We start from the raw sequence: 17,544 nt of genomic DNA on the forward strand, positions 1-17,544 counted from the left end.
GATCAATCTTTGTAAGACGGTCCCCAGGTCTATGGATTACTTTGAATAACTAGTATCCCTCTATATTTCATGAGCTAGGTATCAAACATTGTTGGTCAAACCAGAATAAACAAATGTACTGCCTACCCCAAACATTTTGAAACATTCATAAAAAAAAGAAAATGCCAAGATTATTTTGACAGCATAAGTGCAACATCAATCACTGCTCTATATTAATATGCATACACAATGTAATATACTTTTGAACAAAACCAATAAAAACAAATGAATTAATTCACACTCAATAACCTCATAATACATATCCAAATTACTGTTCTTTTTTTTCTACACATTCTTCAGCAATGTCATAATCTATTATTTTTCATATAATCTCTGGCAATTTCCTAATAGCAAAGGTGGGTGGTATAATTTGGAAGAGCATGAAAATTATCTGAATCACCTCATTGCAAAGGATGTTGAATTCATTGGTATAACTGCAGTATTTCTATAAAACTCCTTGAAAAAGAAAAGAAAAATCATAAAATAATGAACTAAAACAATACCAATGATAAAAGTTTTCATTAACAAAACTATCCTTATATAGGACATGAGAATGATAAGCAGTGGAATTTACCTAAAATTGAATAATATAAATTCAAATAATTTTTAACAATAATAATAAAAACTTCTGAACCAAATATCTATGTGATTTCAATCAATTATGGAGAATGAACTATATTTATTTAGAAAACATCAACATTGTGATGCAAACCCCTGAACCAATTTTGTTTCCAATTTAGACCTTTTTCTTTCCTTGACATTTTATTAAACTCCATTTTATAGCAATACATTTTTCCATAGATCCGCACACTTAATAAGTTGCAATTTCATTTATTCCTTACAGGGCATGAAAAAAGAATAAATGCAGATAAGACAACTGAGAGAAAATACATACTAAAGAAATCAAAGAGCACAAATGAATATAAAGGTGATTTAAATTCTGACAGGATGAGGCGTATCCTCACATACAACACTATCATAAATATACAAATATCTAAGAACAAAGTAATTAACATGTAAATATTACATGACATGTTAAAGAATTGCACAAACAAGAAATATATCTACAGACTCTACAGAGTATCTTCTATAAGATAATCACATTACAGATGATTGAAAGTCAGGCAGGCAATCAAATTAAAGACCTAAATTCACAACCCTGCTTCTTAAAAATATGCCATTGGGTATTTAGGCCAGTAAGGGAAAACAATAAAGCCTTTGAAAAGCTTGCAAATGTTTCTAAAACAAAATACTTGCATGAAACCGATATTGAGGCATTCCAACATCATAAACAATTAAGTTGTTCTCGCTTTAGTCTTTCAGGTACATGTATAAGATCTTCAAGCTTTGACATTAGAAATGTCGGCAAATCAAATAAATCAACAACAAAATACAGAATAGCTTGCTTGTGTTCATGGATGAAAATGATCACGGCAAGAATGTACCGTATCTTAAATTTCAATATTATTATGTGTTTGGCGTCGCCTGTGCCTGGGAGGCAAAAAGCGAACTGAATCACTGTGAGGTCTTTCCTCCTTATATAACTGATTGGGGGAGTGCAGGTGGACCACTGCACCGGGGTTTCCCCCTACTCTTGTACGAATAGTGCAGTGGGTTCTTTCTTAACGTGCAAAGGTCATGACTATCCACTACACGGGGCCTCCATTTAACATCCTATTTGAGGGAAGAATACATTCTATTGTAAGAAATTTCCAAGTAAATAGGGATTTGGATGGGGAAGTCAAGGGTAGTACTGACTCTTTACATTCAGACTATTTTGGAAGGGGAGGGAGAGATGAATGGGTGAAAATAACCCCAGGCTATCGTACAACCCTAATGAATTAAAGTATAACTTTACCAGCTTGCATACTTTTAGTTTTGCTGCCTTGAAAGTCAAGTGGAACCTCCTTGCTTAAATGATTGGTTCTAATAAAGAATGCAATAATCTGTTAAATAGTTTGTAATCATCACACTTCCTATTCATGAAATTTGTTTACTAAAGGTTAATTGTGGCTGACTGGATCTCATTAGGGGAACTTGATACCATTGCTGACTTTATAATCTAAAGCAGTATGACAATACTTGTTAAGTGTCATGTTGGATCCAAGTCAATTCAGTATCCAACACAAAATATAATTGACAACAGACCCTTATTAAAAGAAAAGAAAAAACTTCAAAAATGCACGATTTCTCATTAGAATTATCACTGCATTCTTCTTATTTATCCATGTAGGAAACATGTAAGATCTATTTAGATTTTGTAAATCTTAATACTGCATATTACATGGAGCTGCATTTTAATAAAGTCTTACATTGCAGCAATCTGTTTTACCATCACTACACATGGTAATAAAACAAACATCATTAATACATTATACAGCAATAAATTAATCATGTGCAAATATCTGAAGATAGTGTATCATTGTGAAACCTAAAGACAAGACTACATGAAGGGATGAAAAGCATGACAGCTTTAATCCGGCAGTTTGCTTTGCACAGGATTCAAAATAAAATCCCCTTCCATTTCAGTTAAAACTGTTGCAATCATATTACAATAAACCTTATGCGTAATTATGCCGCCATCCATGAGGTCAGCACCATTGTCTTGAATGCATTGGTGATCTGCAGCTGGTGCATCTCTGACAACTCCATGTACATGTATTTCTATATCCTCTGAGGGAGGGCGCTATGAGATTATGTCACATTCATTAGGTCTATTGAAAACTCTTTTGTCAGACAGGAATCACTCGAGCTTCACAAATTATGCATATATCACAATATTTGTGATAGAAACTCCTGGCTCAATGGAATACCAAGCCATTAAGAATTCTGAAATTCTATGTCACACAATCCTGCCTCAGCAGCTTCATGTACATGTATGCCCCTGGGCACTCACTCTGGCACAGGTAAGGACAAACCTTGATTATTTGATGCTTTATTTTAGATAGTTAATGACATTTTGTCTTTAAATTTCAGGTATTGTTGATTATATAAAAATAACTAATTTTGTAAGATGCAAATTTTTCTACTTTAACAATATTATTTCATCCCTTCAACCCATTGGTAATTGCTTGTATGTTCATGCTAAGCAGTCTTGTCTCTAGATTCACAACAAAAGCCATACATTTGACAGCAATAATGGGTAATACAGCAACATTTACCTCGTAAATTGTAAAACAGCATGCAGGGACGTACTCAACATGCAGCATGCAAATGCCTCTCAATGCAAAATAGTTGTAATAAGTCACATCATTCTCCCTTACTTAAATAATTACAACACACTACTTCACATTATTTCTGAGAAAATCTGTTGAATATCAAAATATGTTCACCTGTATATAAATAGTCTTTGTATAAATAAGATCAATGGTTAATGAAACAGTCCAGAAAGTTTCCATATAAAGTGGTTGAGGGGTCTACATGGTATCTATTCAAATGAAAAAAATCCCTAATATAGACATCCCTTCATATATAAGAATATGAAATCAATTCTAAATCACAGCAGTTTCATAGCTGGCTTCCAACTCTTCAAACATACAAATTGTACAAAATATATTCAGCATATATCTGTACTTTTTCTATTTCTTCCTAGGAATTATTGTCGACATATGTTTGCTCTTAAAACTTTTTAACTCTGAATCCATCTACCATATACATCCAATGAGGAGATGGGTAGTCAATTAAGAACATCCATAACAAGTATGAACTACAGTAGAAAAATAAGACTGGCTCTCCTCACATAATCTCCAAAACATATTTTCCGAATTTCTTGACCAATCGAAATCAAAATAATCAATCTTTTCCCTCAATTCCAATGTCATTCAAATCAACATAACAAAAGTGTCAATTTCATGGGTAAAAAGAGTTTTTTTGAAACAATTTTCCCATATCTGATCATAAATTATAAGTCAAGGCCAAACTTGGCTTGATCAATCACCACTGTCGATACTTTCACTTTTCTTAAGAATAACCTACTCCCAGATACATATACATGCAACTTCCACCCTAGCTAGATCAAACATCATTTCAAGACCATGGAAACAACACTGCAAGCTTTGCTAATTATCAAACTTGAGACAATCATTTTTCTTTATGAATGGGACTAGGCAAACCACAAGGAAAATGTCATGATCCATCATCCCTCAACATTCCAGCTAACCAATTCAAAAAATAGGGATGTCATTATATAATCTACCCAGTCTATTTCCTGAAGATAAATTTTCTAGATACAGTCCACAGGTCTGCTTCTATTTAGCTAGAACCTTCTTTCTAGAATACATAGTATTTCAATTGGAACCCTCACCAAGATCTGGAAGTTCAATCTTGTACCTGATGAACGACTACAGTCGAGTACCTGTAAAACGGATGAGATTACCATAAATTCTGTCCAGCAATGTAGCTTATGAAAATGCCTCATCACTCTGTTGTCCATCACTAACAGGTTTGTGAAAACAGCCTCAAACTATTCTTCTAGGCAGTGAAGAGCTTCTTCTACTTCTGATAGAGACGAGTTCTATCATATTTGTTGTGCGATCCTGCGGTAGCGTTGAAGCCATTCCTCTATCATCTGGCCAATGATGACTGGGCGGTGGCGAGGGTGAACCTGTTGTGCTACAAAGGTACCACCAGCTGTGTAGCAGCAATCCAGCCATTCATTCAACAGGCGCTCCTCGGTTCCAACCTAGGGTAACAGGTTCAGAATGGGTAAGAAAGAAAGAGAATAGAATTTGATATGAAGAATATTTAAATTAGATGGATTCTCGACTGCAGTCAAAATGTACGTCTCTGCAAATGCCAAATCAAGGATATATTACACCTTACTTCTCATTACCTTGTGACCCCAAAATCTAATCACATCATTGTCACTCATGTATACATGAACCAAAAACTGTTCAACTTCAAAGGATATTGCAGGAAATCGTTTCAATGTATGTAATGACCTCTTTGGTTCCGATATGTATACTTGGACCAGGATTGAAATTGATCCATCAGAGTTCCTTAGATATCATTGCCAAAATATTATCATAGCAAAAATGATGATAAAGGCATACAAGTTATGTAATTTTTAAGTTTTCTTTATTTCAACCAAGCAGTTCTATGCACATCCAAGCATGTATATTATGGGAATGAGGGAGCATATCTCACGTCACACACTCCATACTTCTTTTGCATTTTGTTAAGTTTTCTGGTGATAAAGAAGCTCTTCATCTATTCATAAGAGTGATAGCAATGACCTATAATCATGTTCTATGAAGAATTCAACAAAATGTTACATTAGGAGAAAACCACATATTTCAGATATAAAATATGGAGTGTGTGTAATCATTAACTCCTTCATTAGTCAATTATAGGCATATCTCTGTTATCACAGAAAATTGAAAATGTAAAATTCAGTGAACATTATGCTTGTCTGATTTTCAAGTTGATGAGAGAGGACTTACCTCCAGAGGAGTAATGAAATGAATGGGTAGAAGCTTGCCATCACTGTCAGTGAGAGGGAGGTAAATAGTCTGGCTATCATCACTGCTGTCCAGATTGGCGCCAGCACCACGGTTATCATCTGACCCAGACTCCTGGGCTACGAGGGCTGAGAAATGACCCCTGGTATAAGCTAGGGCAATGGGCGACTTACAACAGAAACTAGGCTCCCATAACAATGGCAAGTACACACCTGGGGGCAGGGGGGGGGGGAGGAAAAGAAAAATGCATCAGAGAACAAGATAATAATGGTCATCACAATGTGGACCATAACAAACAAACAAATAACTTACAAAGAGACAACCTTTAAACATCTGAATCTTTTCTGTTCTCAAGGGCTTAAATCTACAGTATTCTTGTCTTTAAGTACAAGTGCATATGACACATTTTCTGTCATTTATTCATGCTTTACTAACTGATAAATCAACTTTGCAGAAATAAGCAAATCTACAACAAAAAGTTCTTTGTCAAGACAAATATGAATAAAGGGTATACCTTGGAAGCGTGCAAAGCCAAGATTCTCTCCACGGAAGCTCTTAATAAACTTGACTCCATAGACAATGATTGGTCGACGTAGAACATGGGCCAGAGCAAAGATATGGGTCTGTTCCAAGGCAGCTCCTGGTTGACCGGCAAGACTAAGCATAAGTGACCAATCATTCAACCACTGGTCATCATCTAAGCTGAAATGCATGCTCTCAACATGCATGGCTTCATACGCCTTCCAACGACTGTAGAACCTGCAAACAGCATTAGAACATTTGTTTCAACAGGGAAATTGTTTCATTAATTCATATCACAGCACATGTACAAAATAACACTTCTTAAAAAGCCTTTCATTCTAAAACTTGTGGTAGAATATTTTGTGGTTATCATTTATTTTGTGTTAAGTTTCTTGTTTGCTTATTCATTTTTCTTTGTAGTAGCCTATCTAACGGTTCCATTTTTCTATAACATCAACGGAAAAGTCCCATATTCATCCACAGAAATAAACTGTCACTTTACTTTTTTTATAACCTTTGATTTCAGCCTGTAAACTGGATTGAACTTTTTTTACTTTCAACTCTTTCTGCAATGAGCACCAGGCGAGCGTTTCATGAAAACACTTGTCAGACAATCTGAAAAGGCCAGTTTTATCCAACAGTTGTCCTACCAACAGTGCTTCTCAGCCAATCAAAATCAAGGAAAGTTGTAAGATCTGATAACTTGTCAGATGAAAATATTGATGTAAAGCTCCACAGGGGGGGGGGGGTGTTTCACGTGTTAAGTGTGACTTAGAGTCATGCTTAGTGCCGATGCCCACATGATAGATAAAGCGCAATCTTATTGATTAGTACGCAATAGCTTGCATCCTCTTAACATGATTTGAGAAATGAGGTGACGCCTTATATATGACACGCAACTAGACTATGGAAGTCCAACTATTTAACACTTTGTGAAACACTGCCTGGTATCTAACTAAATTCTACAGAACGAATTCTTGTCAGTTTTGACAAAGCTTATAGAACAGAGCCCTGGGTCATGTAACAATATTAAATGATTGATCATACAGTTTGTCCGTATGCACGATTGCAGATAAGTGTAATCAAGCATAGAATCATTCATATGATCAAAAGCTAAGCTAAGTGCTACAGGGACCCGATCACTTAGGAACTTCCAGATTGAATGTTGTGCGAAAAGGCTAAATGCCTCCGCACACCTTACGACTAGTCCATGATCCCATTTCGGATCAAATTGCATTTTACTTATGTAAAAAAGATGTAAATGTAAATTATCTTTTTATTTGAGGTCCAAATCAACTGTAAGAATAACAATTTTGGATAATTGAATTCCTTTAGTAGAGGTCAAATTGGTTTCAAATCGTAGCCAACTGTATGATTGCTATGATGTCATTACGACTAGATATTCAATACACATGTACCTTCTAATGAGGAAGGTACATGTAGCATAGTCACAGATTTGTATTCGCATGATGATTTAGAACCTTATACAGTAAGACATTCTATTACTCAATATTCACATCAGATTTTACTGTTTTATTCCAAAATCGGGTGGAAATAAATTGTAAGGTGTGCAGTGACATTAAAATGTCCATACCTATGTGCTCCCTCATTGAGACTATCCCCCAATGCCCTTCTGAGCACAGAGTCTGTATCAAAGACACCCCAGGTAGCTTGGAGTACCGAGTCCAGCAGGCAGTCACCAGCAGTCCTATTCCATAGTGCATAGAGACGGCTTCCCATGGAGTCTGCAACCTCCATACTCCAATTGATAATGGGAGATTCCTGTTCTAGCTCTATCAGATCAAATGAGATGAAAAACTTATTCATTTTATTTATTTGTATATTTATACGGGGTAGCACATATCACAAAAATTAGCGATCTTCCACAAGGCCCTCCTTGGTATAGATAAGACACGTAACATAGTAAAACTAAACAAAATATTAGCATTATATAGGTAATGACAAAAAAAATAATTGGTATCCTCAAACATTCTATGATACTACCTTCAAAGGTATTGAAATCTCTAAGTTTGAATTGCCTTGTAAGTAACCAATTCCAATATATTTATTTCTTGCTTGAACCCATAAGTGAGTTCATGTCAATTCAAGAAACATATTGTGTTCACATACAGCAATAGTCTATTTTGATAGATGTACATGTAAAGGGCCCTGTTGCAAAAAAGTGTTGCAAATGAATGCAACTAAAAAAAATCAAGCACAAATCCCTTTAACACACATTTCATTGCATTTAATCACAACTCTTTCAGCGGTGGGCCGCTTATGTATATTTTGTAATGGCTAAAACATGTATGAAAATCGGAAAGATGTACTTCAAGAAGATTGTACACTTTCAGCAATGACCTTTCAATGATAAACCTGCCTACATGCATGTCTTAATCTATGAATACAAGAAGAAAATGCACAGCTGGGAATAAATACTTCTTAGAAATTCATAAGTGCTCAGAAAAGACAGAAATTATATCTCAAGTTGAATTTCTTAAAGGGGAATGAAAGCTTTAGAACAAGTAGGCTTGTGTCAAAACAGAAAAATCAAAGAATAAGAACAAAGAAAGTTTGAGAAAAATCAGACAAATAATGAGAAATTTATGAGCATTTGAATATTGCAATCACTAATTCCATGCAGATCCTCCTATTGGCAATGCGACAAGGATGTGTGATGTCACATGTGAACAACTTTCCCTTTGACGGACTATAAAATACCCCCAAATGTCTCTTTTTGCTTTTTCTTATGGTGATACAAACTCTTTATCCATGATGTATTCTTTAACAAGTGGAATGCCTCTGGCCGTCTCACCTGCATCACGCGATTCAATATAGCAGCAGTGCTGATTTTGAAAACTACTATAACTCGCACAAGATGTTCAGTGATACTTGGTTACTCTTATTTCCACGTTTTATGAACTAGACCAATACACTTATAGAGATATGATGGCAATTCAACAAATACCCCCAACGTGGCCAAAGTTCTTTGACCTTACATGACCTTTGACCTTGATCATGTGACCTGAAACTCGCACAGGATGTTCAGTGATACTTGATTACTATTATGTCCAAGTTTTATGAACTAGACCAACACACTTTCAAATTTATGGCTGTAATTCAACAAATACCCCAATTTGGCCAAAGTTCATTGACCCTAAATGACCTTTGACCTTGATCATGTGACCTGAAACTTGCACAGGATGTTCAGTAATACTTGATTACTATTATGTCCAAGTTTCATGAATCAGATCCATAAACTTTCAAAGTTATGATGGTAATTCAACAGATACCCCCAATTCGGCCAAAGTTCATTGACCCTAAATGACCTTTGACCTTGGTCATGTGACGTGAAACTCATGCAGGATGTTCAGTGATACTTGATTAACCTTATGTATAAGTTTCATGAACTAGGTCCATATATTTTCTAAGTTATGATGACATTTCAAAAACTTAACCTTAGGTTAAGATTTTGATGTTGATTCCCCCAACATGGTCTAAGTTCATTGACCCTAAATGACCTTTGACCTTGGTCATGTGACATGAAACTCAGGCAGGATGTTCAGTAATACTTGATTAACCTTATGGCCAAGTTTCATGAACTAGGTCCATATACTTTCTAAGTTATGCTGTCATTTCAAAAACTTAACCTCAGGTTAAGATTTGGTGTTGACGCCGCCGCCGCCGTCGCCGTCGGAAAAGCGGCGCCTATAGTCTCACTCTGCTATGCAGGTGAGACAAAAATCTGTATTTAATGCCCTCCTACAGAAAGAACACATGATCTACTGACATATGTGATAAAAGAGGCAGTTTAAGTGAATTATATACTAAAGTAATGGGGAGAGTTGTTCACAAGTGACATCACACATCTTTGTCGCATTGCTAATGTGAGGATCTCCATAGCATTAGTGATCGCAATATTCAAATGCTCAAAACTTTCTCATTATTTTTCAAATTTTTCTCAAACTTTCGTTGATCTGTTTCTTTGATTTTTCTTTTTTCATACAAGCTATCCTGTTCCAAAAGTTTCATTCTACTTTAAAGAATGAGTTTGTCATATCACCTTTCTGTGCATCTTGATCAAGCAGTTCATCCATTAGTTGATTGCGCACCATTAGTGGGAGGTAGTTGATTTCTAGGTTTCAAAGGAAGAAAATGGGATAGGACAATCAAAATCTAGTGCCAAGAAATACCAAAGCCAAAAATTCACAGCATTTTGTAATATAAAAATATGATGGAGAATTCCCATTGCAAAAAAAAAAATTGCATTAACAAATTTTCAATGAATGAATTTTTCCTTTGGACACAATACAGATGTGGCTTTTTTATATTCCAATGTTACTTGACTTTAAAAATAAAATAATATAATGCGAACGTATAGAACCAAAGAAATATACTACTCATATCTTAATAAATGAGACACAGTTGAAAACAAAAGAAAAAAATTTGTTTAGCTCTTGGTAGAATAAAGCTATTTCTGTAAAAAAAAATAATAATTTAAAAAAAAATGGCATTTTCTCTGGTAAAAACTTATAAAAATCAAACCTGTAACACACAAAAATGATCTACAGGGGAAAAAATAATATATTTGTTTACCTCCAGGTAGAATAAAAGTTATAATATCTGTAACAAAATAGCAAGGAAAGTCTCCTTTTCTCTGTCGTATCGACTTTGCAACCTCTCTCCTGATGTCAGCGGCAAGTTCAGGGCAAACTTGAGATGGTGGTCGCTTGACAGCATGGGCACTACTAATATCTGTAGACAGCAGAACAGCCAGCAGATCTTCTCTCCTGAAACGCAGAGCAAGATGGGCAAGGGTAAGACCAACATCAAAGACACCAGATCGGTTGAGTAAAAGAACCTCATCAGCAGTAAGTGTTCTGGTTGGATTTCCACCTGATGTTAAATATGTTTCTACTGCTTGATGGTCATCATCCACTACACCATTACAAGCATTAAGGAACAGCCAATCAGACTTTCTCAATCTCCTACGGATGAGCTTGATGCGTTTCTCTTGATCAACATTGATGGTACCATGACCGGGTGTTGAGGTGGCCCCAATGACAGGCACTTTGACATTAGAGATAGTTGGACCTGGACTACGAGGTGGTGAACTGGTGGGAGATGTACGACTTGATGCACCAGCATTCCTCAGATTCTCCTCAATCAAAGTGCTACCCGCTCCAACACTTGAGTCAGGGCTCTGCTTTTGGCGTGCACAGCTACATAAAACACAGTGCTTTGCTTTGGGCCAGTTCTCATAAGTACACGTAGAGCATATCCACTTTTTTGTACTATTGCATATAGTTCGATTGCGGTCATTGTTGACGTTCTGCTGACCCACCGTGGGGCGAACAGTCTTGAGGCGTGGCTGACCACGACTTTTGCTGTTATCTCCAGGTGGTCCAGTCCCCTTTGCAGTGTGACAAAGAGCACATTTGGCAGCCTGCGGCCAATTCAAATAAGTACATGCCTTGCATGACCACTTTGGGGAACTATTATCCGATTCTGGCAGGATAAGGCGTCTAGGGCTACTATCACTCTGCTCCTCGACAAGGGATGTGGAGGAACTATCCTGTGTCGGTGATGTGATGAGTTGTACAGGTTTTGGTGCATGACACAAGGTGCATTTGATAGAGCTGTACCAGTTGTGATAAGTGCAGTAATCACATGTCCATTTTGGGTGACTCTCAGTCATCCTGCACCTTTTGTCAACTATCTTGAATCAGGAATCTCCTGGCAATGGAAGATAGAAATACACAAATCAATTCATTAAATCATTATTGGTTGGTATTGTCACAGGCAAAATCAAACTACTGATTAGAATGATGAAGATGATGATGATGATGATGAAAATGAAGATGATGATGATTTCAAACCATTTTTAACTCAGTGTTTGCATAATTTTGGCAGCAAAAATTAACAAAAACAATAATGATATTATGATAACAATAATAGTAATTATAATTATAATCAGTTTTAATCCTATAAGAGCAATTCTTTAGACCTCTAATGATGATAATGATAATAACGATGATGAATATGACAATATCAATGACAGTAATCATTAACAAAAGCAATAATAATACTAATCATCATTTTTAATCCTATAAGACCAATATTTTAGACCTATCTCACTGGCAATTACCATCCCCATCATGAAGATCTTAACTCTAAGTTCAATTTCTCATGATTTTTCGGCATGATGTTGCTAGTTGCCACCCTTTAAAAGTATAATACCTCTTGTAGCTTAGCATCTAAGAAAGGGGACAAGACGGCGACAAAAAAATCAGGAAGATCCCATCTTCTCATAATAAATTTCTGAGATTTTTTTAATGTACATGTGTTAAAAAATGAAATCAATAATTTATGTCGCAAATGAAGTTCTAGCCAATTTACATGCAACGTGTATAGGGCATGCGCAAGGTCCAAGCTCAGACCGTCGCGAAAGCGCATGCGATGTTTTGAAATCGGCAGCGAATTATTCATACGTGTGATTAACTCGATGTTGGCTCTAAATCACAAATTTTGAGGCTAACCAGAGGATGGATATGGAGTGAAATTAGGGTGTTTAGTAAGAAATTAAGCTTTAATTTTTTTTTGATGCCGTTTCGACATATAATTTTTACAATAATTTTCCCACCTTTGCCACTCGGAGTATCAGAGCGAGTTATGGGTCTCGATGTTCGGGTAGGTGGAGCGAGGTGTAGCGGTAGTAAATTGGAGTGGAGCCTGCACGAACATCGCTTGAGGTAAAAAAAGCCTAGATTTTGAGTTGAGTGAGTGACACTTCACAAAACATACAGCGTTGTATGGCTTCCCGAAAGACGATTCCGCGTTTGCTCCCTTTTCATTCCCGTGATCCTTTGACATACGCCCTCACGCGACAAATACTACGTACTAGAGCAATTTGCGATAAGGTCTATGATGGATTGATCAACTGAGTGATATTAACGTAAACTTCATTTGTCAGTTTTTCTTGTTTGATATTTTCCCCAACTCTTACAAAATGCAATGGTTACCCCCCCCCCCCCTCCTCACTGCAACCATCCTGCCTGTGGGGAATCTGCAGGTAGGACTATGGTATGCCGATGTTGTACAGAGCACACACTTTAAAAAATCATTAAAATATCACTTTTGTGACCAAAATTACTAATTTCCATACAGTTGCAATTTATTTTTCATTAGTTACTTGGGAATAATTTTTGTATTCACCAGAGCGCTCAATACTTGAATTTCGGGCATATTTTTGTGTACGCCCTCTATTGGTGGAAAGCAATAATAATATGGCTTCACGGGCCTAATCACTAGAGGCAGGCCATAGATATTCATTCGAGCCAACCCATTGCTATTTTGTTTATTTTGATATGGCTGATTAACAAAGTGTATGCATATGATTGTCCATCTAACACTGATTCTATTTTTGGTAATTATTGAACTTCCTTTTCCCAAATTGGGAAGAAATATCACCAATGTTGGACTATATTTTGACTGGCGGAAGGATTAGGGCTATTTTGCTGTTTGAGGTGATCAATCTGCTCCCCCCGACGGTGTCTTCAAACACGCCAATTTATTTTTAAAATGAGCCGGTCGAGGGACCCTTTTCTGGTCAGATATGGATTGCCAGATATATATCCTATCCACTGGTAGTAAACATTCGACCCCCGAATTTCACCCTTATTTTTTATGAATTTTTTAAAGTGCCAATTTAACACACGAGTCTATGGGGAATGATTTAGGCCTGTGATACCTGTACACCTTGACCATAGCCTATTACAAGGGGAATTCCCTAGTGGATGAAATACCTGCCCAAGCTCTTCAGTAGCAGATTGCTTTCACTAGTATACATGTTTCAATCATCAAGAGGTCCAAAAACTGAACTTCATGGCTATATACAAGGCTACATAGGGGGTATAACAGGTAACAAATTGTGATTAGTAACTCTGTGTTTGTGTACCTAGGCTAGGTCGTGTAGGCTGTGTGTTTGTCTCTGTGATTCGTGTTGTCGTGTGTTTTCGTATACCGACGAGCGCTGATGTAAATCGTGTATAGCACCTATCACAAAATATAGTACACATTAGATAGGCCTTGCATCAATTGCACTTGTGAAATTGGTTCATGGGGAAGGGAAGGAGAAGATAAAACTTTAGAATTTGGCTGAAGAGTGGTGGATTCAATAGGGAGGGGGGGGGTAGAGAAAAGCATAGTTAGTATGTTTCGGGGGGGGCTGAGAATGAGTGCTACTGCTATCTTGTTCAACTTTTACTGACTTCTAGCCAGACTAGCCCCCATCCATTTAGGATACAAGCCATCTAACCCCCCTCTCTCCCTGTCTCTCTCTCTTACATCCCTTGGCTTGGGCCCTTGTCATAGGAAGATGTGAATGTATAGTATGCTTGTATGTTGATTCTCATTTCTTTTTATTGTTATCTAATTTAACTCATGTGAATCTGGTATTTATATTGTGGGCAGATCTTGAATCCAGATATGCACACTATTCATATCTACAATTTGCATTATACGATTTGGGCCCTACATTGCATCCATTGTTGAGCTACATATAGGCAGGTAGGATGTGTGTAAATCCATAGGGCACTAGACATTAGGAGTAACATTAAAATTGGTCATTACATAACACATCTGTATATTTCATGCATTTCTTTGTGATAAAGTGAGTGTACAGATGTTAAAGAAAAGCCAGGAAGGTAAATTAAAAAGAAACCTTCATGTGCCCTACAATACAGGCTTCACGGGCCTAATCACTAGAGGCAGGCCATAGATATTCATTCGAGCCAACCCATTGCTATTTTTTTTATTTTGATATGGCTGATTAACAAAGTGTATGCATATGATTGTCCATCTAACACTGATTCTATTTTTGGTAATTATTGAACTTCCTTTTCCCAAATTGGGAAGAAATATCACCAATGTTGGACTATATTTTGACTGGCGGAAGGATTAGGGCTATTTTGCTGTTTGAGGTGATCAATCTGCTCCCCCCGACGGTGTCTTCAAACACGCCAATTTATTTTTAAAATGAGCCGGTCGAGGGACCCTTTTCTGGTCAGATATGGATTGCCAGATATATATCCTATCCACTGGTAGTAAACATTCGACCCCCGAATTTCACCCTTATTTTTTATGAATTTTTTTAAGTGCCAATTTAACACACGAGTCTATGGGGAATGATTTAGGCCTGTGATACCATATGGCAAGAAAATTTTCATTTTTTTATCTCTATTTTTAATTACGAAAAAAATAATTTAAAGAATCAAATTTACTTAAGAGCCAAGTTGTATGACGAATAGGTGTAAGGGAAACTGTCAGCATAAAAAAATCAAGCATTTGTCCCAAAGAAAAAGAGAAAATAAGCCAAACATTGCCACTCTTATTTTGCCACACATGGAGATTAAAGTTATACTGAGAACAAGGTTATATCATATACCTTGTTCACTGAATGAGTGCCCCTCCTCAATTCTTGACCCTATCCAGATCCAGGACCTTTCTTAGGCCTAGGGCTAGGCTTTTGCCTGGCGCTAATGCAGTTTCGCACCGGTCGATTACCAGCATACCTCATCACCAGTAACTGTTCACTAATGTCCTAGCAAGTCTCTCAGTCACATTTTGAGGTCAATATACCCACCGCTTTTCCAAATATCGCGATCAGGAACGGCTGCATTTTGGCTTCGCTCTTGACATCGTCGTGCGAATCCTCAGTCATGCATTGCTTCGCTTGGATTTGCCGTGCACCATATTCATATGGACTGAAGCAACCAAATCATGCGAACATGCTGCATTAGCAAAAACAAACTGCCGGCATTCCGCAGGCGAGTCTTGGTCGCTAATTCAGTAGTACTTAGTGACAGATCAACATTTTATTACGGCGAGCAGCGAAGCCAAGTGAAGCGGTGTTGGCGTTACCGATCGCGATATTAGGAAAAGCAGTCGGTACGATCTGTCACTACTGAATTAGCGACCAAGAATCGCCTGCGGCATGCCGGCAGTTTGTTTGCTAATGCAGCATGTTACTGTTTTGTTAGCATGATTTGGTTGCTATTCAATGCTAATTAACTTCAGTCCATATGAATATGGTGCACGGCGAATCCAAGCGAAGCGATGCATGACTGAGTGAGGATTCGCACGATGATGTCAAGAGCGAAGCCAAAATGCAGCCGTTCCTGATCGCGATATTTGGAAAAGCGGTGGGTATATTGACCTCAAAATGTGACCGAGACTGAGAGACTTGCTACATACAGTAGAGGCACACGGCCAATATGGGAGACTCTCTCCAATAGGGGAGACAATCTCCCACATTAGAGCTTTGCAAAACGACAAAAGAAACAACACCAACAAAAGCACAATTTTTTCCACCCAAAATTTTGTCTCGATGAGGTCAGAAGCCCATTTGTTTTGTGTGTGATTGACAACAAAAATCCTTATCAAAACAAAAGTAGACGGTGAATTTTTAAAGTAGACGGTGAAAAGGGGTAATTTTTCATGAGGAATCTGCTTATCACATTTTTATTTGCCGCCAAGGTAATCCTTTTGCAGCAAATGTAAACAAAGAAAATTGGTCTCCAAAACTGGAGACTGTCTCTGAAATTGGATACCCAAATTCTTTAAAAAAGTCTCTGATATTGGAGATAATCTCCCACATTGGACTTGGAGACAGTCTCCAATATTGCCTATTGGCCGTGTGCCTCTACTGACATACATTTGTGAACAGTGAGTTACTGGAGTGGTGGTGAGATACATTACATGTAATATCCGTAATAAGTACCGGTATGCTGGTAATCGACCGGTGCGAAATTGCATTAGCGCCTCTTGCCCAGCACAACACAGCAGCAGCGTAAAAACACAGAGACAAACATTGATAAGTAGGTAAAGCGAGCGCGAGAAAAGCACAAGCAACGGCCAGTAGCCACATCACATTGATTCACACAATAATTACGGTACCATACCTACCGTACCAGGTCCAGGCTACCGAATCTGTTGTGCAGACCCCGGTGTGCAGTGCAGTGCGAAATTATTATATTTACAGGCACAAAAAGCAGGCCCATCAACCATTCACTCTCCCACCAAATTATATTTTTTACAGTTTGAAAATAACTTTTAACATATTTTTTTCAACATACATAAAGTATTTACCTGTATATGAGCCCAAAATCCCGAAATTCATTAGATATTCTGTTGCTCATTCTGTGTTGTTTTTTCTTTCCTTTTAAATGTTGCCGATTTATGTAACCCAGAAATTGCCCCCAGAAAAATGAGATTTTGTTTATAAATATTCATAGAGATGTATAAAAAAATAAAAACCTAATTGAAAAATCAGAATTCTCCTTAAAAAAAATATGATGTGTTTTGAGAGTAATAATCCTATAAACTTGACTTGCAGGAATTTTGTTATTGTCTCAACACAGGGCATAGCTCAGCACGTCGGTCACCACTGAATTAAAAATACGTAGAATGCCACCCAAGCAAAACACAGCAGCGCAGCCAAACTAGTTACGTCAGGGGGGTTCTT

At 37.2% G+C, this 17,544-nt stretch overlaps 1 protein-coding gene across 1 annotated transcript; it reads right to left on the minus strand.

Moving 5' to 3' along the window:
• Positions 1-170: 170 nt before the first annotated feature.
• On the minus strand, positions 171-17,262 carry LOC129273315 (ubiquitin thioesterase zranb1-like). The gene is made up of 7 exons (XM_054910334.2): positions 17,169-17,262; positions 10,617-11,756; positions 10,084-10,155; positions 7,615-7,813; positions 6,013-6,257; positions 5,481-5,710; positions 171-4,720 (listed from the first exon to the last, which is right to left on the minus strand). The coding sequence occupies exons 2-7, from the start codon at positions 11,716-11,718 to the stop codon at positions 4,556-4,558; spliced, it is 2,013 nt and encodes a 670-aa protein (XP_054766309.2). The 5' UTR covers positions 11,719-11,756; positions 17,169-17,262; the 3' UTR covers positions 171-4,555.
• Positions 17,263-17,544: the final 282 nt, after the last annotated feature.

Source organism: Lytechinus pictus, chromosome 12 (assembly GCF_037042905.1).
Source record: "Lytechinus pictus isolate F3 Inbred chromosome 12, Lp3.0, whole genome shotgun sequence".
Taxonomy (NCBI): domain Eukaryota; kingdom Metazoa; phylum Echinodermata; class Echinoidea; order Temnopleuroida; family Toxopneustidae; genus Lytechinus; species Lytechinus pictus.

Coding starts and splice junctions, on each gene's coding strand:
- LOC129273315 (XM_054910334.2), bottom strand. CDS start 11,718: ATGACTGAGAGTCACCCAAAATGGACATGTGATTACTGCACTTATCAC. Junction 10,156..10,616: donor AACTTTTATTCTACCTGGAG/GTAAACAAATAT, acceptor TTTGAAACCTAG/AAATCAACTACCTCCCACTA. Junction 5,711..6,012: donor TGGCTTTGCACGCTTCCAAG/GTATACCCTTTA, acceptor CCCTGCCCCCAG/GTGTGTACTTGCCATTGTTA.